The sequence below is a fragment of the Leuresthes tenuis genome, unplaced genomic scaffold (assembly GCF_036924035.1).
Source record: "Leuresthes tenuis unplaced genomic scaffold, fLeuTen1.0.hap1 SCAF_14, whole genome shotgun sequence".
NCBI classification, from domain to species: Eukaryota; Metazoa; Chordata; class Actinopteri; order Atheriniformes; family Atherinopsidae; genus Leuresthes; species Leuresthes tenuis.
This window is the reverse complement of record NW_027325368.1, coordinates 18,248,044-18,274,481: the sequence shown is the minus strand read 5'-3', so window position 1 is coordinate 18,274,481 and position 26,438 is coordinate 18,248,044. Positions and strand designations below refer to the sequence as shown.

At 41.8% G+C, this 26,438-nt stretch overlaps 2 protein-coding genes across 2 annotated transcripts in view; both read left to right on the top strand.

Annotated features, from left to right (window-relative positions):
- Nucleotides 1-1,122: 1,122 nt before the first annotated feature.
- Nucleotides 1,123-16,790, top strand: LOC140268274 (solute carrier family 25 member 36-A-like). The gene is made up of 7 exons (XM_072363040.1): nt 1,123-1,574; nt 3,414-3,578; nt 5,987-6,064; nt 8,218-8,318; nt 12,892-12,958; nt 13,047-13,336; nt 13,946-16,790. The coding sequence occupies exons 1-7, from the start codon at nt 1,534-1,536 to the stop codon at nt 14,137-14,139; spliced, it is 936 nt and encodes a 311-aa protein (XP_072219141.1). The 5' UTR covers nt 1,123-1,533; the 3' UTR covers nt 14,140-16,790.
- Nucleotides 16,791-20,248: 3,458 nt separating this feature from the next.
- Nucleotides 20,249-26,438, top strand: part of LOC140269085 (SPRY domain-containing SOCS box protein 4-like) — a 67,814-nt gene continuing 61,624 nt past the window's right edge. The window contains exon 1 of the mRNA XM_072364107.1: nt 20,249-20,466. The gene's annotated coding sequence lies outside the window, so the exon portion shown is untranslated. The remainder of the gene's footprint in view (nt 20,467-26,438) is intronic.

Sequence of the window (26,438 nt, the reverse complement as noted above, 5' to 3'; positions counted from 1 at the left end):
GGATGGCCAGTTCTGGATGAATTTACTTAATTTGAGATCAACACCACTTGTACAAGAATTTACCATATTGGGATATCTCAAATAGTTTAGAAATCTTTTTAAAGCCCTGGTCAGACGCAAAGAGATCCACAGCCATTTGTCTGAGGGCTTTAAAGAGTCCTTTGGGATTTTGACAAATAGTTGTCACACACATCGATAGCAAAAAGAACATTAGACCCTTTTTCTTATCATTGGCAAAAAAAATTTAAAAGCTGTGGATTCAAAGGTGTAACAAATGTTGTTTATTTACCTTTTCCACCTGTCCAATCGCCTACTTTTTGAGAATGACAACCAAATGCCAATTTCTTTTGTAATTTTCTTGACTATCACCCTCATTAATAAGCATTTGACTTTCTAAACAGATCAAAAAAGCCAAGTATGTCCATGGGATATACAGTACTTATTTTTTCACATGACTGTACTTTGTAGACAATTACAAAACTGTGTGGAGTCCATCAGCTCCATAATTAAATCACAACCTGATTATTCTGAATGTGGTCAGCTGACAAGCTCACGGAAAAAGAAAAAGTTTTCACAAAGAGTGTATGAATGGAGAAGGATAATCCATCTCTGCCAAGGTGAATTATATCAAAATGCACTTAAAAGAACCACAAAACAGGCTTTTCACAGTGCAGCTTCACTGATAACTGCACTGTAAAGAGTGAAGAAGTAGTAAGCAGATGCATGGATAAATGTGATGTAGGTGATACTTTTGTAAGTCCCTACCACCTTGTTTACTAAAAATGGGATCAACCCTTGTAATGGCTCTAAGTGGATAGCTGCAAACTATCCTCAAATAACTTGAACGTTGCCAAATGGAAATTTTCTCAAGTCAGTCACGCAATATAGATTTTGACTTCACAAAGAAAAGCACAGTGCTTTTAGTACAAAACTGGAAACTTGTCCTTGTCCTGAAGGTGACACACCGAACTGTGACATGATGATCTCCTTTAAAAGACGAGATTCGAACATAACGCAACCTTGATTCATTCAGTGTTGGGCATGTGAACGCTGCATGATCAGGGCGGAGAACATGTGACGTCAAGCGCCAAGCTGACCAATAGCTGTTTACTGCTATACAGTAACTACTATGTGTGCTGCCTCCTTCCCTCTTGTTGCAGTGATGAAAGCAGAGGAGACAATCGAGTCAGCCACGTGAATGTGCTATATAACCGTTTGTTAGACCGGAGACATTTTAGTGCCACTATTCTGCTTGGTGAGCTCGCAGCTCTGCGGTGTTTTTGTCGAAGACACGGGGTCTCTGAGTCCACGGGGAAGCTGAGCAAGCTGAGATACACAGAAGGGGGTTTGGCGGCCCACTGCAGTCTGACTCACCGGAGACTCGCCCCATCGCTGGTTAGCGGTCGACGTCGATTGTCTGCCGACGTGCTCATCCCCTCGGAGGCAGAGGGCAGTGGGAAAGGACGGGAACGAGTCCGTTTTTCACTTTCTGCCGCAGCCAGAGGCGCGCTGCTTGGCAGAGCATGCTAAAGAATGAGCCAAAGGGATACACTGGTTCATTTGTTCGCCGGAGGGTAAGTAATATTTCATTAATTTAATTAATTTAAACAGGATGTTTGCAAACAGTTATAGTTTCAAATGTCAGTCGTTGTCTTGTTTTTCGATATAACAAAGTCAAAAGGGCAGTTTGTCTGCGCCGCGCGTGCATTTCCTTCTGTCCTGGCAGTTACGTGTACGTCCGTAACGTTAATGTCAAAATAGTTCCAATTAAACTTCCGGTTAATCCCTGAAAATATGTCTCCCAGGGCTGCAGTTATTATCGTAAATGTTTGACGAATCACTTAAGATGTAAATATGAAAATCTCAACGTTGGTTTTGTTGTTAAATTGAATCTGTTTGGTCTCCTTTCCTCTCACAAGTGGAGTCCTTTATTTTGACGGCAAATGGAATTCGCTTCCGGGCTCACTGCTGTTCACTGTAGATGCCTAGTCGAACTGCTGCTGCAACCACAGCAGAACAACCCATTTACCCCAGATATATAAAATCCAATGAACCAATAGCACGTCGGTGTATTTTGTGTATCTCATCTATTTATCGAAATTGTTAATCGTTAAAATCGCGGTTCGTGTTTTTCCTCACAGGTTGTGAATCATCCGCAGGTTTCAAAAGGACGACTATTAGCAGAACGGCTTAAACCTACTAACCACTCATTAGAAGAAGAATGTCCTTACTCACTGTCTGTTGATAGGCTTGACAACGTTTTCGTCGGTGAAAATGCGAACACCAAATAAAAGCGAACATATTTTTTGACCTGTGTTGAAACGAGCCTATTGTCTTTAGTTTATCTACGTCTTTTACGTTGTCTTTCACCTCTGCGCCAAACCACTGTCATCAACATAAGTGATCTAATCAGCACCGCTTTTTTTTTTCTCTCGTCAAGTATGCATAACTTGAGTAAACTAAATATATTCCTATCTTGAAGAGGCAGGTTTTTTCCCCCCAAAACAGGCGTCGGCATAGTGCTGCCTAACTCGGCCACTTTGAGACTTGCACATGCAGCAGCTGCATGGCCTAGAAAGTAGGCCAAGGGTCACCATTGGCTGTGAGCATGAATGTGGATTGGTATATTTGAAAGGTAAATATAGCTGTTGCTACTCTAAAGCCACTTGCAGCAATGGGAATTCAGCGCCAGGATATCAACACGCATGGCTGTAAGGCCAAATCTTGTGTAATTTGTACACTCCCTATAAAGCATTAACACTTATTTGAGAATAACACAAAATTGGCACATGTCTGTTGTTTTAGGCTTATCAGAATAATATATTGATGTATGTGTCACATCAGTGGAAGAGATACAAGAGTGTTTATCGAGATAGATGCTTTTTTGCTTTAGATAATTTGCACGTTTTGAATTAGATTAGATTTAGTTGAGTTGCTGATTAGTTCACGATCTGAAATTTCTCCTTTTCGTTAGTGAGCAGCTTTGTTCATATTCATATTGTGTGTAAAAGGAGTTCAACAATTGAGGTAAACAACAGTGTCCTTTTCACCTTCTCGTGTGGCAAAAGTCAGCAACGAGGTACAGTTATGCTGAACAACACTTGGTGTCAGCTCATCACAGGTCATATTGTTTGAACGTGGCTCTGCTTCTGTAAGAAAGGAAAGGTAACAGTGATGTTACCTTTGCTTTAAGAAGACTTGCAGACATCAGTATTTGGAAAAGGATAGATGGGTAATTAAATTTTTTTTTGTTTTGCTGTATTCAGACCATCTCTTCTTTTGAATTGATATCGCAAAGCCAAGGCGTACTGTTTCATCCATGAACAGCTCTGCTCCCCTTTTTGCTTTGGTTTTGTTCCATTCTCAGTTTTCTCCAAACTTTCTTGTCTCCACTTTCACCTTTTACATCCCAGATGTGGTGGCACGGTGGGCGCCATCTTAACTTGTCCCCTTGAAGTGGTAAAGACCAGGCTGCAGTCGTCTTCCATCACACTGTACATCTCTGAAGTCCAGCTCAACACCGTCAACGGCGCCAGCGTTGCCCGTGTTTCTCCACCGGGACCTCTGCACTGTCTCAAGTAAGGATAATAATTCTAGCTATTTTTTGGAGCCACAGGATCAAACAAATTTTTTTTTGTGTGTGACAAATGAATAAAACTTTGAATAATGTATTGATGAATTAATATTCACAAATGTGTGGGAGTTTACGGTTTTGTGAGTCATCGTTTGTGAATGTTAATGCTATCATTTACAAATTCTTTTGATAATTTTTAAAAATATTTGTGTAAATAAGGGATAAGGGTATCAGCTCATGTCTTATTACAGATTAGACTTAATGTAATCTGATCGCAGGGTTATCTCATTATTACTGTTACTGGAGAGCCCAGTAATATGAATCTGAAAACTATAGTGTCATAAAATGAGCAGGATCTCTCCTCATTTCATGCCACCACTCCGTCTTTTACAGAACTGCTTGAACTGCCAAACAGAAAACAATTCAGCTCCTTATATTTTTCATTGTCACCGGTGTCCACAGACAAAGCGAGTGGTTCAGGACTCACTTGACCTTTTTGGTGCTCCCCCCCGCAGACAGCTGTTGGGAATCAGCAAAACAATAAATGTTCCTCCCTTTATCGTTAAAATAGTGTAACATTATCTGGAAGAATAAATGGGAAGTGAGAGTGTTGGGGAATTCAGAGCTGTTGCAGTGATATTCTGAATCTACGGAATGCTGCTGTGGCAGGGTATTTATTTTTCTAATTAATGTTAATCACTGAGGGATTTACAGCTTTCAAATGAATATTCAGTGTAGCTTAGCTACGGAGCTCTCTTGTTTTTCTGGCAAGCTATTTCAGCGAGAGTCAAAGAGCATGTCACACAGTGTTCAGCATATTGCATAATGCACAAGCTGCTATATGTGTGGAATTTTCCACTGCAATGTGCCTTAATTAATTATCTTGCAAATTAAGAATCGTTGACAAATTGAGGCTATGTAGAAAACAGCTCTTTTTTTTTTTTAACCTATTAGGGTCCTACGCAACATCCAGTTAATTAAACGCAAGCATGTTTTGAGGTGGCTCTGGTCTTAATGGATTAACATTAAATCCAGATTTGTCGAGATACTGGCAAAATGGGGAACTTGTTTTCAGATTTCCTTATTTGTTAACCTTAACCCAAGTGATTCACTCGGGTGTTTGTTTTCTTATACAGTTTTGACAAAAAGACAGATTTGTTGGCATCGTTTGTTGCAGTATTTCGGGATGTTTACTTTGCCGGTCGGTGTCTTCTTCAGGGTTTTTATTTAGCAACGCTGGACCAGTTTCTGGACCAGGATCAGTGTCGTGAGATAGCATTTAATCTGGGCCCGTTTTCGTTTTCAACGCTGGTCTTCTGCCAACATAAGCCAGTTGCTTGTGGTGTCCTTGAGGCAAGCAGCCATTAGCAGAAATGGAACACTGTGATGCAGCGTAGAGCAGGGCAGCTGAGGGAAGAACTCCAGTGAAAGGAGATGACTGACACACAAGCCAAAGTGGGTCAGCAAAGCCAAGATGCTTTTTAGAGCAGAGGTGAATGCATCTGTTTGGTGACAGCAGGGAACACCTTCATTCCAATCTCTGTAAATCATACTATACTATAAATCACTTCTTTTGTTTTCTTTTAAGCTAGAAACAGGATTTGCCAAATTAAACAGCTTGGGGGGGAAAGGAAAAAAAAGCTGCATAACTTCTCCCAGAGAGATCAGTCTTATTTTTTAGGTAGAATTAGGCTGCTGCTATTTTAAGCATTAAATCTTCCTTAAAGGACTTTTTTTTTTTTTTTTTGCCACACAAGGATAATTTTGTGTATCTTTTGGATATCCCATTCCCCTTTTAGAATGACCTCCTTGCCTTTTTCTTTTGATTATTGCTTTGTTTGTGAAAACGTGCGGCAAATGAAAGTGCAGCCGTCCTCATTCCAAATCAGGTTATTGGGTTGCTTTAGAGATGTAGGAACAATCTTTGAGCTGACTAAAGGAAAAAACATGTGAGCTCTCCTGATAATACCACTGTAAACACCACCAAAGCAGGGACACGTGTCCGCTAACTAAATTTAGGCCTTGCACTAGGTTAATAGTGACCCTGTCTGTGATGACATGGTTGGGCCATGTCAAGTGTCGGTTCCTGGCCATTTGCCCTAAGAGTGTCAAGTGTACTGCTCCATGTGGCAAACGGCTCTCACATTGCATACGCAGTCATTCAAACTACAAACAAATATTGTGCTAAATAAAAGTTGTCTGTGCGACACGGGCTGTTCGGTTTAATTTCCATTTTATCCCGTCAATGTGAAGCAATAGCTCTGTGTTATAATTGAACATAGAAGAAGTTGTGAGTCGTCTTCCAGTCATTTACATGGTTGTTGGCCTACTACTTAACATAAAAGGTTGTCTTCTTGCTGTTTATTATTATGGGGGATTAATATAAAGTATACATGTTTTCTCTTTTTGCAGGTTGATTTTAGAGAAAGAGGGACCTCGCTCGCTATTCAGAGGACTGGGTCCCAACCTTGTTGGTGTAGCACCTTCCAGGTATGTAAACGGTTATCTTCAATCATTTGGGTGTGTCGTGTAGCTTTTATTTGAACTGACTCCTCCTAAGAAGCCCTCGCACGGTTTCAGAGGGAGCTGTCAAAAGAAGATTAGTCATTAGTGTATAGCGTAGCATATTTTAGCTGACATGGTGAGTGTTTGAGATCAGCAACTGTAACTAAGATCCAGGAATTAAGCCAAACTGTGCGAATAAACCAAGGGGCAGTGAAGAGCCATCTTTTTCCAGGCCTTTTTTTAAAAAAAACAATTTTGCAGTGAAGGCAAACCTTGGTGCCTTAAGCAATCGTGCTAAAACATACAGAGAAATCTGCAGGAAAATGAAAATAACCCACACTTGCATGTGTTTCATATCATAACCAACACAGAAAAGTAGGTCACTGTAATCTTTTATGAGTACACGAAACATATTCAGCTTAAACCATTTTTTTTATCAGCACAAACATGACCCGTTATCACAGAGTCTCCGTGTCATTTACACAGCACGTTGCTTAAAAAGCTGGCAGTGCAATTTGGTTGAGGAATGTTCTTGTTGTTCGATAATGTGAGCTTCTCTTAAGCTTCCTGCACTCTCAGAACTTCGACACGCTGGCAGAAATAATACCTGGCCCCAAAAACAAAGAGTAAATGTTGCACTCATGGTAGGTCTGGAAAACTCATGGAAATCTGAGTGGAAGTGAACAGGTTCTTTGCTTCTCAACTCATCTGGTTAGACTTGAACAGCTTGAACTCAGTCATTAAAAAAAAAAAACTGAATAAAGCAGCAGCAGGGCCTGGCCAGCTGTGGCAGTTTAGTCATGTATTAGTAGTTTTAGGCATTACAATGCAGTCTGTATTAAGGCAGTTGTATCTAATTCCCTTCTGATCTGTCTAGTTCTGTCTAGTTCTCTCTCGCTCCCGCTGTGTCACATGACCGTTTGCCATCCTCCTCCCATTGGTTTGAGGTGATGTTTGTCTCTTGTGTGCGAGCCATCTACCTTCATACTTGTTTTCTCTGTCGGTGGTTTGGCCCCGGCTGCGCCTGTCCAGATGTCCTTGAGCTAGACACTGAACTCGCGTTGCCTCAGATTTGTTTTGTCAGCGTGCGACTGTGTGCATGATAGAGAAATGTACACCATAGATTAGAATAAGTATGGATTTGAGTGTGCGTGAATGTGTCCTGTGCTGTAAAAGCACTTTGACTAGTTAACAATACTACAGGAGCGCTGCAGCAATACAATCCACTGTTCATCTCTCCCGCCATTCATTAATTAGGAACTGTTCAGTCGAGATCCACAGAGCGTCTGCATGTTCCGTGGTCTTAACCGAATAGCTGAACATTGTAACATAAGGACCAAACCTTATTAAGTTGTCAAAATGTAGACGTGACTCCAGGCTCCGACAACTGAAGCTCTTCATCGCTTTTGTTTATTAGCGGAGTTGTTCACGTGAGAGAAGGAAACCCTTCCATGAAATGTCGGCATGATCAGAAACTTCTTTTTCAGCGTGTAGTCAAGGTTGAATTGCTACGAGTTACCCATTAACATTTTACATCAATATCTACGGGCTGGTTGCTGACACAGCAATAATTAACCAAGATTCCAGTTTAGAAAGTATACAGCAGTGGAGGCACGCGGCAGATGCTTCATAACTAAAAGAAATAACGGCTTTATTAGTCCGTGTGTCTGCAAAGGGAGTTCTGGGTTGCCGGGCTACAGAGTTATTCCCTCTTGTTATAATTAGTAAGCGACATGTTGGTGCTTGAAAGCTTAAAAAAAAAAAGAAGAAGAAGAAGAAAAGATGCTAATGAGAGCATGATCCACTGTGCATGCTGCCGGCATTCATTAGCGGCCTGAACCACCAACATCATTCATGACTTGAGAGATGCGCACACACACATTTAGAGCACGAGTATGTCGTACAGGCTGCTCTCCCAGTCTGCGTTCTGTTCGGAAGTGGAGGTCATTGGGTTTAATTCCGGTCAGCAGAAGTGTTTTCTAAATCCTTTTTATTAAGAGAAGAGCAAAGAAGGTCAGGAGTTAAATCTTGTTGTATGATGTTCTCCCTTTAATCCCTCAACACTAAATGCATCATTGAGTTTTAGTTTCTTAATCTTTAGTTAATAGAATTCCTTTGTCACGCTCTTATTCCTACAGGGCGATCTACTTCGCCGCTTATTCAACAGCCAAGGAGAAGCTGAATGGAGTGCTGGAGCCAGACTCGACCCAGGTGCACATGGTGTCTGCTGGGATGGCAGGTAATGACGGCTCCCACTCTCCTTCCTTCTGTCCGTCTGTCACTTATCTGATTTATCTGCCTGTTTGACTGTTTGTCAGTCTGCCTGGGCAGTGTTTCTCACTGATGGGTTTTATTTAAACAAAAAAAAAAAAACAACAAACATGTTAGATAAATGATTTGACATGTCTTCATCAGACAGCTTTCTCTTTCTTTTTCTTTCTTTTTTTTTCACACTTTCTCTCATGATTTAATTTCACAGTTTGAATATCCCAGGCACTACCTTTCCCTCACACCTGAAGCATGCTAAAGCTAAAAAAAAAAAAAAAAATCAAATAATGTCTGTTATACGTAGGCATTATCGAGCTGTTTCATGTGTACTAGTATTCGATATAAACAGTAACTGGTTAATCAGAAAGCACAATTTAAGACTCTCAGGATCAAACTGACGTTAACGGAGGTAAAAACGACCTCGCTTTCTTTGCTACGAGCTAATCAGCTATTCATTAAGCACCTTGAAAATCAAAGCAGTCGCACAGTTTTATGACACATCGTTGTGTTTTTTTTCTACCAATCAGCAGCTTTTCTAAAAACGTCTCCTGGTAATTGCCTCTCCATAGTGACAGTCCACACATCCTCTATCAGCAGCGTCAGACCTTAATTAAACCAGATCAAAAGCAAACACGCTGCTGTAAATGATACGATTCCTGAGCTAAAACCTTTAAGGTCCTCAAAGTTTAGGTTGTGCTTTCCTCTTTTTCACGCCCCCATTATCCCTCGTTTCCTCCATTATTTATCTCCCCCACCCCCCCTCCTTGCCCCTCTTTCCTTTTCTTTTTTTTTTTTTTTTTTTGTAACTCTTTTATTTTGAGGCCTCTCCAGAGGACTCTTTAAATGGCTTAACATCCCAGTTGTGACTTAAACAGTGTGGTCTGGGCCCCCCTTCTTTGCTCTGTGTGTATAGAGAAGAGAACACGGCCCACAAAGGTCAACCGGGGCCCCGGGCACTCGGGCGGACGCGTCAGGTAGCACCCCATTTTTTTTTACACTGGTATGATGAAAACCATGGTGATTCTTTTTTTAATGACTATTAGAAAGTTCATAATGGTTATTCATTTGTAATATTACCATTGCTTATGGTATGGAGCAGGTGTGTAGTTTTAAGCCCTTCTGATAAGGTTTTGTTACTGCTTTAGTCTTGACGCATACATCCTCATTCCCCTTATCTTGCTCTATCAGCACATTACAGGTAATGTAATGACACGCTTGTGTGTTATTAGGCTTTTTTTATCTTGTTTTTTAAAATTTTTTTGTGGCTGTTTTCAGCACAAAAGAAATGCTAACCTTGTCACCGCCACAGCAGGTTGCAATTGTGTTTTTTTTTTTCTTCTTTCATTCTGTGTCTTTTCATCATTCATCGTCAGCCATTTTTATTCCAAAGCAAATCGGTCATTAAGCCAAAGGCCTGGTGCCGGCTCCTCCTTTTTTTGGGGGAATATTGGAATTTTCCACAGTGAGTTTGCCTTCACAGCTTAGCTTCATCAGAAAATTAGATGATTAGATGAAGTGGTGGTGCGACCGTATCAACGAAAAGGAGCCTTTAGACAGCTGTTTGTGAAGTTTTCTCTCCGTCTTCCGTCGCATACACACACGTATCACCTTGATGAATATCTAGGCCACGTTACGAAACAAACACATTTCCTATTACATAGGTGCTAGATGGATGTTTTTGGCATCTTGGGCACCGCAGGTAAATCTTTTTCCTGTCTTTTTTTCTTTCTTAAGAACATCTGCCACAGTATCCATAGGTTTGTCAGTACTGGCCAACAAGAATCACGTGACTGTACAGCTGAATGAGATCCCAATGCAGGAGAATTGTTTCCAGTTTTAAAAACTAACTTTGTGGAGTTACTGCCCCTTATGGCCTCCCGGCTTAGAATCGTGGGCGTCCTCTTTTTGCAACTGGGGCAGAGAGGCTGGCCCCGCTCACGCCTTCATTCAGACTTTTTCTAGGTGAAACCTATCACTGTCTCTGAATGTAGGTCAGACTCCTCTGGAGAAGTTTCCCAAGCACTATTTGCCTATAGAAGGATCATAATGCTCTGCGTGCCGGGGCATGTCTATATGTAGATACTGCTTTCCAATGCAGGTCTGCTGGAGAACTGAACAGTAGCTGGTAGCTGGATTGTGTGTTGATCTACTTCATGATTCATGTACGTGACTGAGATTTACTTCTGCTGTTAGTTTTTTTTTAACTTTGACCCACATCGCAGAACGTTTTCCTGTAATACAGACAGGAAAATACTCCCAATCCTCTGTAAAACATTGATATTTTTAGTGGGTACATGTTGTCCTGTAAATTGACCTCCATATAAAAAATGCTAATAATAATAATTCGGTCACCATTTTGTATTTCGACTAATCATTTTGTTTTTGATACTGAAAAACATCCCTAACAACGGTCATAGCAAAATCATTTTTACATAAAAACCTGCTGGAGTTAACGGTAACTTTATTTCTTCTTCTTCTTTTTCTTTTTTTCTTTTTTCCACATGTAGCAGCGTCTTGTTATTTTTAACCACCCGCCCCCCCCGTGGAGTCCTATAAGGTGAAAGGAGGTATCTGGGTCAGACGGCATTGTGATAATTGTTCCAATTCCATTTGTTCATTTTTAGTTCCATCAATCAGTCCCGCTTCTTTCTTTCTTTTTTTTCTGTCACCTCCATTGTCCAATGTGCTTTCACATAACGGCAAGGTTAGCATTTCGGCCTGAGTCGCTATATTTTCAAATATTTCCACCAAGAGTGTGATCCCTTTCTTTGTCTGCAAAGTAGATGATAAGCAGATAATGACACAGTGATTATGACGAACACCTCCTCAGTTTTCTACCTTCTCTTGTGTTTAGTTCTCTTTTTTTTTTTCTACTTCTCTTCCGAGAGATAGAGCTGGAGTTTCTGTTGGGTTGGCTTCTGTTCATCCTTCTTATTCCAGCTGATTAAGTTAAATGTTAAAGAAATTAAGAGAATTTTATTGAAATTACAAGAGTAAGTAAGGGGGGGGGGGGGGGGGGGGGGGGTGGGGGGGCTGGGGTGTAGAGTTGGGGTTATAGTTTCAAGAAAGATGGGGGGGAGGGGGCTCAGCCCCTCACCTCCCATCTCTTGTCCACCTTCTTGATCGGGAAGTGGGATGGGGAGGGTGGTTGTTGGGGTTTGGGTTGGATGTGACTGCTGCTTGTGTGTGACTGTGGTACAGAAAAGCCTGTGTCTATTTTAGGGCTTTACTGTAAAGCTTTCACCCCTGCGTGATTGGGTGGGAGACCCCCGCCATCTGAGCCCCCCCATATCTGCAGGCTTCTAGCTGCAGCGGGGAGGAGCTGGAGGAGCTTTGCCCCTCCCTCGTGAGTACACGCCATAGACGCTACTTCATTCTACCTCCCTCTTTATTCTTCTTCCTCTTTTTGTTCTTCTCTCCAGCTGACCTGTGTAGTCCTCTCCTCTCCACACAGTTGCCTTCACATAGGTCTCTGTTGCATTGACACACTGCACGTGTCTCGATTACACTTGCCCCGGTTGTAGCTGTTTCTGGCAGGTGGCCATATTTTATTTCTCACTCGTTTCTTCAATTGATCACAGGCTTTAAAGACGCTTTCTCTCATTTCTCGATGAGGCAGAGTGCACGTTTATTAGGTTTACACGCAACATTATTGTGTTGTGACGCCACCAAACAAATACGCTGTTGCTCAAGTCATAACGTGCAAGCAAAGAAACACATTTACTCCACATAGTGGCGAGAAAAGGCTGCACAACATACTTATCAGACTTTCCGCTTTGAATAATTGAAGAATCTCCTCCAGACACCATTTTGTCTTCTGTGCTTTAGTGGTTGTGCTGGAGCCTGTCTGCAGTGTAACCAGAAAACGCGGGTTCATTAGATGGCATACAATGGAAAATTAAGACTACTAAGTCAGTGTGCATTTTGCTTTTCTAACCTATCGCATTTAGTTTAGAGTAATGTTGAAACTAAGACTCAGACCCACGTGCTGGTCTGAGTTTGTCATCGCAGACATATTTTTAAAAGTTGTTATGTTTGTATTGCAATTTTTCCCTTTTTTGATCAGTAGATCTAAAAGGATATTAACGGAACAGCGGAGTAGAAATTAGGCCTAAAGGGAAGTTGCTGCTTGGCTTGCTGTCATAGCATTCAGCTATTTCTCAATAGATGAAAATGAATAAAGGCCTCATAACCTTTGCCTGACTAACTGTCGTTAGTTCAAGTACTTCGGCAAAAAGAGGGAAAAAAAAGTTTTCATCCACCTTCGTAGTATTTCACATGAAAGAGCATGCTTTTTTTTATGCATTCGTTTATTGGCTTCTCCAAATTTAATGGAATCTACATGTATATTATGTATGTATGTAATTTATATCATAATTAAGAAGAATTGGAGTCAAATAAAAACCAAAGCCAGTGATTGTTTACTGTGAAATGCTTTCTTTCTATCCTTGCACAGTATGGAATATTTAGTGTAGCTGTTTGACTGTGTTATTCCAAATGTCCACGGATCTGTCTGACTCTCTTACCTCTTCTGACTTTCCCAGGGTTCACCGCCATCACAGCCACCAATCCCATCTGGCTGATCAAGACCCGTCTGCAGCTGGACTCGAGGTGAGGAACCCCCAATCGCGTGGCTCCTGTTGAAACGGAACTATATTGGTTTTGGAGGTAAATTAAAAGTTGTCTCATTTCATCACAGAAACCGGGGCGAGCGGCGTATGAACGCATTTGAGTGTGTGCGGCGGGTGTATCAGATGGACGGCCTGCGGGGTTTCTACAGAGGAATGTCGGCCTCGTACGCCGGCATCTCTGAGACTGTTATCCACTTTGTCATCTACGAAAGTATCAAACGGAAACTGCAGCAGCACAAAGCCCACGCCAGCATGGACGAAGAGGAGGAGTCTGTCAAAGATGCCTCGGACTTTGTGGGCATGATGCTGGCAGCAGCAACCTCAAAGACTTGTGCCACCTCCATCGCCTATCCTCACGGTAAGTGTCTCCTCCGCCTTTATTATTAAGGTCAAAGGTCTGTTATATCTAGTCTGTTTCTTGCATCTCCTGCAGCCCGTAGCTCTTTGTGTACATTTCTAAATAATTACTCATTAATCATCAGTTTAGTTTGGAATAGATTTCCTGATTTTAACAGTTGGAGAATGTTTTATTTCAATTAGGTGGCAAAGTACTGCCTTTTGTCACTGGTTGATTTGTGCTTGTAGGTATTCGCAGAAAATGACTCGAGTTGTTTTCCAACTGGAAACAGGACTGAAGCAAAGTTGTGGTTCAGTGCTCCATCTTTTGGCGAAGTTGACAATTCCCATCCCAAAGTTAGCTGTAAACCACCAAAATGAATTTCATGAAACTTTTAGAAAGTTCAAATGAAACACTTGAGACATTGACAAAAGCAGTATGCTTTGGACCTGATTTAGTTAACAATCAGGTGGTTTTAGGGACACCGGTAATGATAAATGAAGACTTTTTTTTGCTAAGGAGGCTCACTCATAAGCTCTTATCGAATAATTAGTATTATTATTTATTTTTTAACAACAAGCGGTTGGTCGTACCTTTTAACAGTTTCCCTTCTTTCCTCTCAAATTGCAGAAGTGATCCGCACACGACTACGAGAGGAGGGAAGCAAGTACCGCTCCTTCTTTCAAACTCTGCTGACTGTACCCAAAGAGGAGGGATACCGGGCGCTGTACCGCGGCCTAACCACCCATCTCGTCAGACAGATTCCTAACACTGCTATTATGATGTGCACCTACGAGGTGGTGGTCTACCTGCTTGGTTGTTAGCCGAACCCAAACGTCTCCGTTCTGTTTTAAAGAGGGAGACCGCCAGTAAAGAACTGTGAAGGATGCCCTTTGGCTCGAAGCAGTGGGTGTGAAATGTCAAAATGAAGACCAAAGTAAACTCGGAAGATACTCTAGTGGACCAGAAAAAGACAGGGAGAGGAAATTATTTGGTACCGTATCAGCATCATCTCCTCCAGCTTTGCTACGGCAGCAGGTGGAGGGTGTCACAGCTCAAAGGAGAGACAGTGTGGTTCAGAGGAGAGCGGAGGCACTGACAGGGGTCACAGAAGCATTATGGCCCCCGTTTAAGCGCTGAGGGATAGGATTTTAAGGAAGTTCAGTGGCCTTAAAGAGGGGGTTAGTTTGCATACGCGTTTGATTGAAAACTTTTAAAGAAATTGTGTGGTTTAAACATTTGAGGGGTGGGGTGGGGCGGTGCTTGACAGGAGGGACAAAACCTTATTGCAGGTCATTTTCAACAGTCCAAGGATCTCATTGGAGGTTTTTGTCTGGATGAGCCTGCAGAGAAACTGCTGCATGATTTAAAGGAGGTTCCGTTAAGGTGGAATGTCTGAGGGAGGTTGCATTTGAGACAAAGATGTATGTTTTCAGTCACCTGACCCACTCTTCTTTGCACTACAGAAAGTGGCCTCGAGCCTCCTCTGAACACTGCAGTCAGCCCCCCCCCCCCCCCCCCCCCCCCCCCCGTGTCTGGTGGAATAGAATGACACGTAACGATGAGCTGGTGATGGCCTTTGTGGCAGTCACTTGTGCACATGCCTCAAACACTTGCTGGCGAGGACTAGGTTTAAAAAAAATCTGACCTCCAGTCAGTGTTTTATTCCTCCGTAGCGCAGCAGCTGGCGGCGGCGGGGTTTGGCTGAAGCTGGCCTTCAGCGTTGGCAGTTTGAAAAAGGACAGCTTTCAAGGCCAGCTTCTGCTCAGCCTGCGGTCGCTGCCAGGACCTCTGGGTTTTCGAAGCGTGCACTAAGTCGGAACTGTGTCCAAAAGGTACCGAGTATCTGCTAACAAAGTTTTGCTACTTGAATACAATGTGAAAGTTTGGGAGAAACGTTGGAGTGGGAGGATATTGATGGAGTTTTCTCGCCTATAGCCTGTTTTTAGGAGTGCGTCTGTGTGCGTGTGGTCTAACAAGTTGAATGACGTAGCTGTGTCCAAGAATGCGTGTCTGTGTGCGTTTGAGTATCTGCAGTCACGTGTGTCTGCATGTATAATAAATATGTACTCCAGATTTCCATCCACTAACTATTAATCGGGCAAAATGCTGTGGATTGAAAGTGTGGAGAGGCTCCAGTTTCTACACTGGGAGGTTAGAATTCCCACTCTCACGTCAGTCCTTCCTTCCCGTGGCTTCCAACTGACCTGATAACATGCACTTTTGTGGCCTTTTAGGGCTTGTGCTTTGCTTTTTAATGTGTGGACTGATTTAAACTTGTACTTTGTAAAAGGAGAAAAAAGAAAAAAAAAAAAGAAAATAAAGTATTATTGTATTTCAAGAAGTATTTTGTGCAACTGTTAAAGCAGGCAACTGTACAGATTCGAGTTGTCATTTGTTGTGAAGGATGTCCACATGTTTGTATATAGTAGAGTATTTGCATATCAGTTTTTTGTTTTCCTCCTGAGCCCTACTTCTGATTATGCTGTTGTTTGTATTTGCTAAAGATTGTTTTTCATTTTTTTTTTTTTTTTTTTTGTGCAATTGAACCTGGTTTTAACATGGACTGTCGGCCTGAATCTTGACATTTCTTCACTGAATTCCCCCCTTTTCTTTTCTTTTCTTTCCTCCTTTTGGTTTTATGTTGCAGAGAGCTGTCGTGCAAAGGCGCGCGAAGGCAGCAAATGCTGTCGATCAAATGCATTAATCAGCCGAGCATCGATCAGCTGTTTCAGCAGCGTTCACAGAAAGCGTTCCCCTTGGCGAGCTTTGATGCTTCCGCCGTTCGGGATGTTTTGACTTTTAGATGCATCGCTCGTGACTTTCTGCCAGTTTTTTTTTTTTTCTCTTTGCACCTTGTTTTAGATATTACAGCGGAGGGGTTTCAGTGTGAGAGTTCAACAAACGGAGTCTTGTGTCAAACACTACGGACTTCAACAGTTTTTCCGGATGGTAAAAAAAAAAAAGACGTTTTGAAGTTTTTAACTGCAGGAAGTTTACGTCGCATATTATTATTTTTTCTTCTTTCAGGAAGAATCGGCACAAAGATGAAATGAAATGTACATTTTCTGAAGATAATCCAGTTAGTGATGTCATTTTCACCCCCGCCCCCCAAAAAATAAATAAATGAAAAAGCTTCTGACTCGTTTCAACATCAATGTTTTGCTGTAAAACACTAAAAGATTCGATGGGCGCTCCTCAAATGCTCTGTTGCAGTTGTGCTTGAGGTCAGATTATTTAACTGGGACACAAACCGATAACTGGACAAACGGTGCAAACATTTCACTTCCTTCAGGGTTTCCTGATCACCACAGTGTCTGGATGCGAGGGGAGAGCCTTTGCACTGTAAGCTTGGATAGGAAGCAGCCCGAAACGGGTTGAATGATTTTTTTTTTTTTTTCGTCAGCTTGGTCATCTTTGTGTCTGTGTCTGTTTTTTAAACCCAAAAATAAATAAAACTCTATTTGCAACTAAACTCATTTGGGATGACTTGTTTTTATTTTTCTGCCTTGTTACAGAACACGCCGCTCAACGTGTTCCTGAACTGTCTGTCTTTATTCTACATTTAGCTCCAGATGTTTTCAGTTGGTGTAACATCAGCCTGGACTGCAGGTGGGCCTAAAAAAGTCCATTGTAAATGAGCTTTTGCACAGAGAAGAGAGCAGCGTTTCTGGATCATCCTCTCATATAGCTTCTTATTTGCATAAAAGAGCTTTAACCTGCACCTGTGTTCCCAGACAACGGTTTCTGGAAGTATTCTTCAGCCGATGCAATGATTTCCACGACAGAATTGTGCCTGTTTTTAACGTGGTGGACCCAAAGGGCACGAAGATGGCATTCAGTATCGATTTCCAGCTACGTTGGTTCCACAGGAAGGAACGTCTCCCAATTCTCTCCCAAGTCTTTTGACGATATTATAGACTGTAGACAAGGACACATTCAAAAGCGATTTTATGTTGGAGAACATAATTCTGAAATTGCTCCACAATTTGTTGTTGCAGTTTTTATTTTTCAGATTTCTGAGGCTTTGCCCATCTTAACCTCGGAGAGACTCTGCCTCTCATAGGTGCTCTTATCATAGCCTTCTCTAGCTGTTTCTGTTTAGTACCACTTACTTTTCCAGACTTTTTGCCCTCCATCCCACCTTTTTTCAGATCTGTTGCTGTCTAAAATGGTAAAGTCTCACTTTCAGCATTATATGTTTTCTGTGTTCTGTCGTTAATAAAATATTGTTTGTTTGCATTCTACCCTCATCAATATTTCACACAGCGTACCAACGTTTTTTAACTGGAGCTGTATGTGATTGAAAATCATTTGGACTCGTACACTGTTCATATCTGCAAGTTTCTTCTTCTAGTATTTTGCTCAAAAGTATATTGATATATTTGACAAATAAATAAGTTAATATGCTTTATTGCCTGATATTAGACAGGATTTTTTTAAGTTGTTGCCCTCCAGCTTCAGTAAATCCAATGCCGTGGACAGCTTGGGTATATTCCCCTTTGTAAGATACGTCCAGTTACTCATCCTACTGAATGTAAGATAAAATTGGTGGGTATGTGTGTAAGTACAAAGTATGTGGGTGAAATCTAAAGAAGTTACAAGTTCATGTTTTATGAATGGCAAAAATATGAAGTCAGGTCATCAGCGTTATGGGAATATATCTGAAAAATTACATTAACATAAAAGTAAAACAACAACAACAACAACCACATACAAAGCAGGCAGACAATAATAAATCTGGTGGTACGAACGACTTGTAATTACAAACTACCACCGCCAGGGGGTGCCAGTTTCCTTTTAATAGAGTTGTCCAACCGCAAATTCATTCAATTGAACAAGTCAGCGTAAAAAAATAGTTTCTTCTTCTGCGTTACATGCTGGTAGATGATTTTTGTTCCCCTCTTTCCTTTATCAGTGGTCAGAATAAGGTCTACGTTTACTTCAAAACTGGGTTTGAGGACAATTTTGAGGCTGGCGGACTTCTTCTTCCTTTTGTATTTCTATTGTAAATATCTTTGTACTCACCTCTAAAAGACTAAGTTTCATATGGTGACCACTAATGGAGTTAACTATTGTTCCGTTACGCGTGTGGCTCTGCATTGGCTCGTCTTTTTGTTACTCTTTGCACACATTAATTATCATCTGCTCAACAATGCCACTTTTAACCTCTAAAATTCTCGCATCGTTTCGCTTGACTAAGTATTTAAGTGATTTAGTGTCTCAAAAAAAAACCTCCAATAACGGAAAGGAGAGTTTTATAAGAGACTTCAGCCTCTTTTCAATTTTCTCTCCCAGCAACCATCTCGCATCCTCTCAGATATCTGCGGTATCTCTGTTTGTACAGCTGAATATAAAGTAGTTCAAACCAGCTGATGCTGCATTGTTCATCATGATATGACGTCAGAAAGGGCGGACGAGCACTTTGCCTTACCTAGTTTTTACATTGTTGTACTGGCACGTTGACTTCGGTAGAAGCTCTGAGTGCTTCTCCAACCACTGTCTCCAGTTCATGTGTAATAACGCTCCACTGCACGGATGATTTATAGGTGCGTGCAGGTGGATATTAAAGAAATCCATTTCACATTCTTCACACATCATATGGGGGGCTGGATGCAGTGAGTTAAATAAAAAAAAATGCCCACTAGATATTTGCTAGTATTGATTCAGTAGAGCAGCACTGAATATGTGTATGGCACTGTTACAATTCAGTGCAAATCAATCAGCCCTCCTCTGTTTTACTCACACAAAATAGCCTGAATTGCATATCTACAGACGACCAATTCGCTGACTCTCGCGCTTGAATATCTCAATTGACATATAGTTAACAGCCCGCTGATTTGTTTCCTAATAAAGATTCAGCTGGAAACCACAATCTAAAATGTACACAAAAACACACACCCAGCATGGGGATGATGATGCCTTCAGGTACTGTTGGAATCCTTGGGAAGTTGTTGAGTGCTGGAAAAGGTAAGTGCAGATTGCATGTTTTTAGAATTCTTCTGAGACTTTAACTATCCCTTAAATATGGAAATTTCCAACATGGCAACAGGACACCAAATGCGAAGGAAAGAAAAGTATAAGTATAACATCTGAGCACTTGCAATCAACTCATTTTGTGGTTTGAAATAACAGTCGCTTGGTGAAAACTGATCTTAAGTAAGCTGAAATTTCAGTACATGCTGCAGATATAGGTGGAGTCTCAGTTTACTGGCCGAGTGGAAAATTTAGGTCAAACCGACGCCTCAGAATTTGCTTACATGTAGTTCTAAGTGATGCATGAAACTGTGTCAGCTTTGATGAAAACTGTTAGCTGCAACTTTCATTCATTCGTTCTCTCCTTTATCTATGGAGGGAGACAAGCAGAGACTGAGCTCTCTTTGTTAAAGACACTGACACAATAAGAGCACAATAACAATGACATAGTAAGGGCTCTTAAAATTAAAAAACGAACAACAACATGGAATAAATTTATAGCATAAACAAGATAACGAGGGCTAAAATACATGCATCTCATAATTTCCATCGTCCAGTTGGTTAATATCTATCAAGATATTTAATTTTTAATACTTTTGGTAATAGCCAAAGATAACACTGCATCAAGAGATTTAAGAGTACAGGCAGAACATAAATTATTTCTGGGGTACACAAGCTTTATTCCAGGTGAAAAATGACAACTTAACTTTCAAAGATTCCGTTACTCATCAGCGCATTTACACTTTAACAGAAACTATCAAGAAACGTAGGTCATCGCGTGAATGATGACTTTGTTTCTTGAAAAATATCTGTGAAATATTTAAATAAGAACTGGTGTATTTAGAGCCGAGAATCTGCGAATAGTCCGTGAATGCGCCACACGATTCGGACCAATAGCGCCAGAGCAGAACGCTGCGACTTGGTGGAAGCAGCCAATGAGCGGTCGCTCTGCGGAGTAAACGGACACTCAACATCGGCTCCCTGGTTGCCTGGATGTGTCGAGCTGCCGTTTACTGCAACAAAGAACCCGTCGTTACATCGTTAAAACATTTGTAACAGCGCTGCGATGACGTTCTTGTCAACGGCGGAAGAGAGGTTAAGCCTCGGTTCCTTTTAGGTCGAAGAGAAATCCTCTGAGAAAAGTGTCGTTCGGAGACAAGTTGAGTTTCTGTTCGGTAAGTGCTTCTGTGTTTACTCCGGATGAACAGCCAACAGGATTTGGAGCGCTGGTTGTGTTGCAACATCATGTGTTTTCCTTTGAAAAAAAAAGTGTCATTAGTTCACTTTGGAGCGTTTTGCGAGTGTGTACTTTACACCGAGAAAACGACTTTTCCCTGTTTGCCGAGGTTTTCTTTCAGTTTTGCGCCTCCTGGCACAGTGTAGCAGTCTAAAGTTTTCACAATTTACATCAGAAATACTGACAGCTATATATCTGGTCATATTGGTGATGTCATCGCTTCTGTGGTCAGGGTGTAAGTATATGGTGTGTGTGTGTGTGAATGTAAAACAGAAAAATAATACCAGAATTCAGAAGTTAAAGGTGTTTACATCCATTGTGGTAAAATATGTGTCCTGTTTCCTTGGCTGCACGTCATCATGATGACTTCTTTCTATGGTTGCACCTTGACATCTAATAGGTAAAGACGGGTTAGGTGACGAGGACATGAAAGATGCAGAGCAGATGGCGAGAGCTGGGAGGGGAGAGAGCGAGAAGAAGAGTAGATGGAGTGTGAAAAGAGAGAAGGGGAGCAGGGAAGGAGGAAGGAGAGCGGAGAAGGATCTGGAAAGTTGACAGGATGAGAGTGTGATGAAAAAAGACACTTGTGTCCGGTGAAGTGTCTTTTCATTTGGTGTGCTAACAGGCGAGCCTGCTTGCTGATGGATGACCTGTCGAAATGAAGGAGGGGGCCAAGGTGTTGAGGGAGAGGTGGGAAGGAGGAGGGGCTGTGGTGCTGGTGACAGGGGGGTCATTTGTGTGCCTCCTGGTTCTGACCAGCCTGTCGCCACAGAAGGTCAAGCTGTCCACTAGCATCTCACCTCACTGTCTCTTCTGTTCCATTCTTTCTCTTATCATCAACTTCTCTATTGTTTTTATCAGTAAAGCTCAAACTTTACATCGGCACAGACATGGAAACAACCTGATGACAGTTGAGTAAAGATTTCAGGTGTCCTTAGTTTTTTAGTCATTTGAGCAACTAAGAGGCCCTCAGCGGTTTCCAAGTTTGGCAATTTTGCATTCTAAAACTCAGTCAAAGGAGCTCTTAATGTAAATCAGGCAGTGTTTGACTGTAGAAACAACACTGATCCTTCAGGAAGACAGTGTCGCAGAAATACTGCAAAAAGTAACTGGAGAATCTGTCTTTTCTTAAAGCAATCTTTGTGTTCTATGGGGGGTTTTGTGTCCTTGAATCAAAGCTGAGAGCCTGCACTTGCTGTTTTTTTTCTCTCTTTTTTTTCTCTTCTCTCGGTCGGTTGCTATTCTGTGTTTATTTCCTGCTGTCTGCTCCATTTTCGAAATCTCTTCCTTTATCCACCCAGAGGGACTAATGAGCTTTGTTGTCAGTCAGTTTGAGAAGAGAGGCAAATAGAATTCAGGTTGACGGCCAGATAAGGATTTTTAATTCGGCTGAGTCTGATTGCTCCCTGGAACTGCTCTTAAAATGAGCACATACTTGCATTATGTATGGAGTAGTGAAAACCCCCATGATGAAATAGTGGAAGTTTTATAAAGCCAGTTGGAGTTCTCTCTTTACAAGAAGGTGCCGGCGATGTCAGAAGAGCCGGCTGACTTTTTCAGTGGAATCACAAAAGCTTACTCTAACTGCTGATTATTTAGTCTACAGGTTGTCTGCTGAATAGAGATTTCAGTCTGGTTTCAGGTGAATTTTTGCCAGTTGTTGGCGATACTGCACTCTGGGTCAAATTTGCGATTGTCCTCATTCGGTGACAGCCACAGTTTGGTAGTCAGCATGAGCTGCTTCCCATCAGCTTTCATTATTTTCAATTATTTTTGTCCCTCCGCATTTCCCCGCTGTTTGTTGTGCATCACAGCAAAGCACCACAGGAGGAAGCACACTCCGTGAACCTGTGAAGTCTCAAATTAGACTAAATGAAGGAGAAAAATGGATCAGACTATGTAAGACAGACCGTGGTGGTTAAAGTCGTGTGTTTGGAAATAGTGCTAAGATGGTCCTTTGAACTTATTGTGACCTTCTGTGTACAATATATTAACAGTTTTCAGAGATTAAAGGTAAAAAATAATCCCCACAGGAAAAAAACTTTCAGCTTAATTTGTTAAATTGTAATTAGAAGCGGTAAGAATGCTCTAACTGGAAGAGTGAACATAATACCTGTTGTGCTTGTAATCATCAATATGTTCTCATTGTCATTGCTAGTCTGCTTTCACAGGAGACTAAAAGACCGTTCTCATCTGACCTTTGTCCCCCGTGACGGAGACATGGCACCCTGTTGGACACACTGATTTCCACCCTTTTTCCTGGTACTATCATGGAGGTAGTGAAGGCATCTTGCTTCAGTCGGTCCGTTTTGCATAACTCTGCCTGATTGACTTACCTTTTCCACGGCGTAAACAGAATTAGCTGCTTGTCATCAAAGCCGCACCGCATGAAACTGCCCTGACAGAGAGACAGAATATAAAACTTCTCTGTGGGGGCAGAGTGGCCGTGGCACCGCGGGAACTCGCTGCGGTGCTCGCCTTGATTGAGCGGGAGGAAACAGAGCCGCGTATAAATGTAATTTTAGCCTTATAAACAAGTGGAGGGTTTTGTCTGCCAACGCTGGCCGGGATATTGCTTCTATCAGTCCTTTATGTGTGACTTCACAAAAGGTTATCGGTGTGTTGTTACTGTACTCCGATGCACAGCCCATAATAAATGGAATCTGTACACTTTTCAGCATACAGCCAGTCTGAATGTGTGACATGAGCCACTGCCGAATGGAATGAGTAGTTGTTCTCAAATGTCAGAAACTCGCATAGAATTCAAGTAGGCTGTTGGAAGGCTAACACACACCTGGGTGCTCTGCTCAACCACACACTGAACTGGAGGTGCAAAGGCCTGGGCACGGAACAAAATGGTGGCACAGAAAGCTTGCAGTCTGGCTGTGAGGCATTTTATTAATGATCTGTTGCCTAAAGTCACAGTACGAATGTTTTACTGTACTTTACTTCACGACTTTAGCACTCGTCCTATCATTTGTTGTGGGTGTATATGTCGTTTTGGTGAGCTTCCTAAAACTAAATCACTGCTGTCCAACCTTTTTTGTCAGGTAATCAGGGGCCTGTAGTTTGTTTCGAATTCCAAGCTGTTCATGCAATAATCTGCAACAACTTGTCTTTAGAAATCTGGTGTCTTTTATTCTCGACATTGTGTGTTATGAATTGGTGCTTTGTGGGGAAAAAGAAAACCCCAAAGTGAATCTGTTGCCGGATGCCATTTTGAATGATTACGTTTGGTGGCTCTGAGCCGTCAAACGACACTGAAAAGAGCATTGAACTGATACAGAAAAAGCAGAAAACTGAACGGCTTCTGAACACTCATGACAAATGAAAGCACTGAAATCTGTATGCAAATAGGATTGACATTATTGAACATTGTTCTGATATTTCAAGGTGTGACAAAAATACAGACATGGTGTACAAAGACCTTAACAGCGTGTTTCTACATGAGTAGTCGCGCTGAGTCAGCATATAGTGGAAAAGAAGCAATCTCACGAGGCCGAGGTAAAATATGTTCTGATTTGGATGTAAAAACCAAAAAGGTTCACGTTAGCGTACAGACTTTTAGGAGCTAGCTGAGAGCACAGCTCTGCTAAGCTAAAGGCTCACAGATCTGCCGTGTGTGTCTATCCATTCAGTATATTTGTGTCTGTCATTTCCGTCCTTGTCTTTGGAGAGCTGTGTAAAATGTATTTGTTCTCCACTGGCAGATGGAGCGGGATTAGATTTATATTCCGCTGCCTTTTCTTAAGTCGGTGATGGACTGCTGAGCTTTCAAAAAGGCTTCCTGACACAGACACGAGCACATATTTGAACACTCAGACGTCAGTCAAGGAAAACCAAGGGAGACCTTGTTTGCTCTGCTGCACTTTAAATGACATCAGCTACTCCCGTTAGAGACAACCAGGGAGGCGAAGTGCTCCCCATGACCTTCGCAGATGTTTGTTGTTTAAACGTACTACCAGTGGGTGTGTGTAGGATAAGATGGGCCGATGCCTCCTTATGCCTCATTGAGAGATGACTGCACAGTGTTCCTGAGAACCAGCTGCATGCACCTTTCCTTGTCTGTGCCCTCATGTTTTAGCTCACTCATCAGGGTGAGGTTGCTGCACTTTGTCATCTAATTGTCAGCAGGTGTGATGTGCGTCAGTTTGTTTGGGAGGGATTGCGGCAGCGAGTCGTTAATCAGAACCATCCTTGTAGACAATACATCCCGGCAAGCCAGCAATGGAGTTGGAGCCCTTTGTGATAAACAGACCTTGGTTCCAGTTAATGTCCGCTCCTGGTATAAACCCCGTCATATTAGCTCATTTCACCTCATCTTCTTCCATCTCGTCACGCATCATTTGACTCTGTGTCGCTCACAATCACCTTCCCTGACATCTTGTCTGATCTGATCGGAAGTTTGCTTTATCTTTTGGTTTCTGGAGACTAAAGAGGGCTGCGAAGTGGAGAGATGCAGCTGGGTCATTTACATACGCACGGCAGTAGAGATGCTGTACTCCTGCCCAGTTGTCATTTCAAGGTGATGCGGCGTCTGTGTGCATGTGTCTGCGTTTCTTGTGGAAATGTTTCGCCGCTGTTGTGTGTGTCGGTGCTCTGAATAAGCTGCCTCTTGCCACAGTCTGCCCATGATTGCATGGCTTCCGCGGCGCTATCTGATGGTTTTTCCAGTAGGATAAAATCAATTCACTCATCCTGGAATGTGAAGCGGGCGTGTGATGGTTTTGGCTAGAGGGATGAACTTCAAATGGTTGTGAGGGAAAAATGCACTTACTCGAGTCTTCTTCGATGTTTGGTGATATTTTGTTGTACTAAAAGGGAAAACCGAAGAACTTCCTGCCTGATGCTATCTTTAAGGTCCTGGAGTTGTTCTCGCGTTTCATCCCTCAGAGGGTTTTTGTAACAGGAATCCTTGCAGGCTTACAAATCCAAAAATAGAGCAGAGAGCACTATAAAGCCTGGCTTCCACATATCATATACGTACTAATATTGGCTACAGTGTTCGATTTGTCCTCAGGCTTTAAAGGGAATGGGGTAAACAGAGTACTGAGATTCCAGTGTGAAGCCCAGCCAATGACCTTTATGTAATTTTATGAGAGCCAGAGGCCTAAGCAATATAACACTAAATATATATATATAAACTATCTATAGCGCGATGAGTGTAAACATTGTGTGTTAACAACATGATTAACAGCATGAGCAGGACCCTCCATTATGTTATATTTTTTAAATCAAATGATTTGTCATTAAGGGATCTCACTGTACATGATGTAATGTTCACTATGTAAGAGGATTAGCTCTAATAAAGTTGAGAACATTCAAAGTGTGAAGGACAGCTAATGTTGTGCCAAAGTTATCTTTGTAATGTTTTCCTGGGAAATCTACTGAAGTTAGCATTAGAAATACCATTTTGTATCTCAAGATCCGGTTTGTCAGAGTAAAGCTTATTGTTCCCTCAGTCTCGCCTGACAGGAAGAAGTAATGTCGCCCAGAGATTGTATTTTTCTAATAAACTATCTAGTTACAGCTTCTTTGGTCACATTGAAGGGCAGTTTATCATTGAATGAAACAATGAATGGTTGAAACTCTTAGCATGAGTACTTTAACAATGAAAATCCTTACATTAATGGCTTACATTGTTTTAGATATACCTGTGAAAGTGACCGAAAAAGCCACTTTGTGCTCACAATTTTTGCATTTTGTGCCAGATTGGACAGTATGTCAAGTTAAGTATGATGAAAGCGTGTATAGAAGCTGTTTTCTCCCTTTTTCCCTGCTGCTGTTACGTTTCATACCGAGCACTGGTTGTGTTAAACATGGTGGTGGTCGGTGGAAGCTGCTGAAAAAGTCCCTTTTCTTTTTTAAGCTTATTGAACTGTCGCTGTTGTACTCGTAGTTGTCGGCTGG

What these genes read in the sequence shown, in the direction of transcription:
- LOC140268274 (XM_072363040.1), top strand. Translation starts at nt 1,534, where the DNA reads ATGAGCCAAAGGGATACACTGGTTCATTTGTTCGCCGGAGG. An exon ending in GGACCTCTGCACTGTCTCAA is followed by an intron (nt 3,579 to 5,986) that starts GTAAGGATAATA and finishes CTCTTTTTGCAG; the next exon opens with GTTGATTTTAGAGAAAGAGG. An exon ending in CGTCTGCAGCTGGACTCGAG is followed by an intron (nt 12,959 to 13,046) that starts GTGAGGAACCCC and finishes ATTTCATCACAG; the next exon opens with AAACCGGGGCGAGCGGCGTA.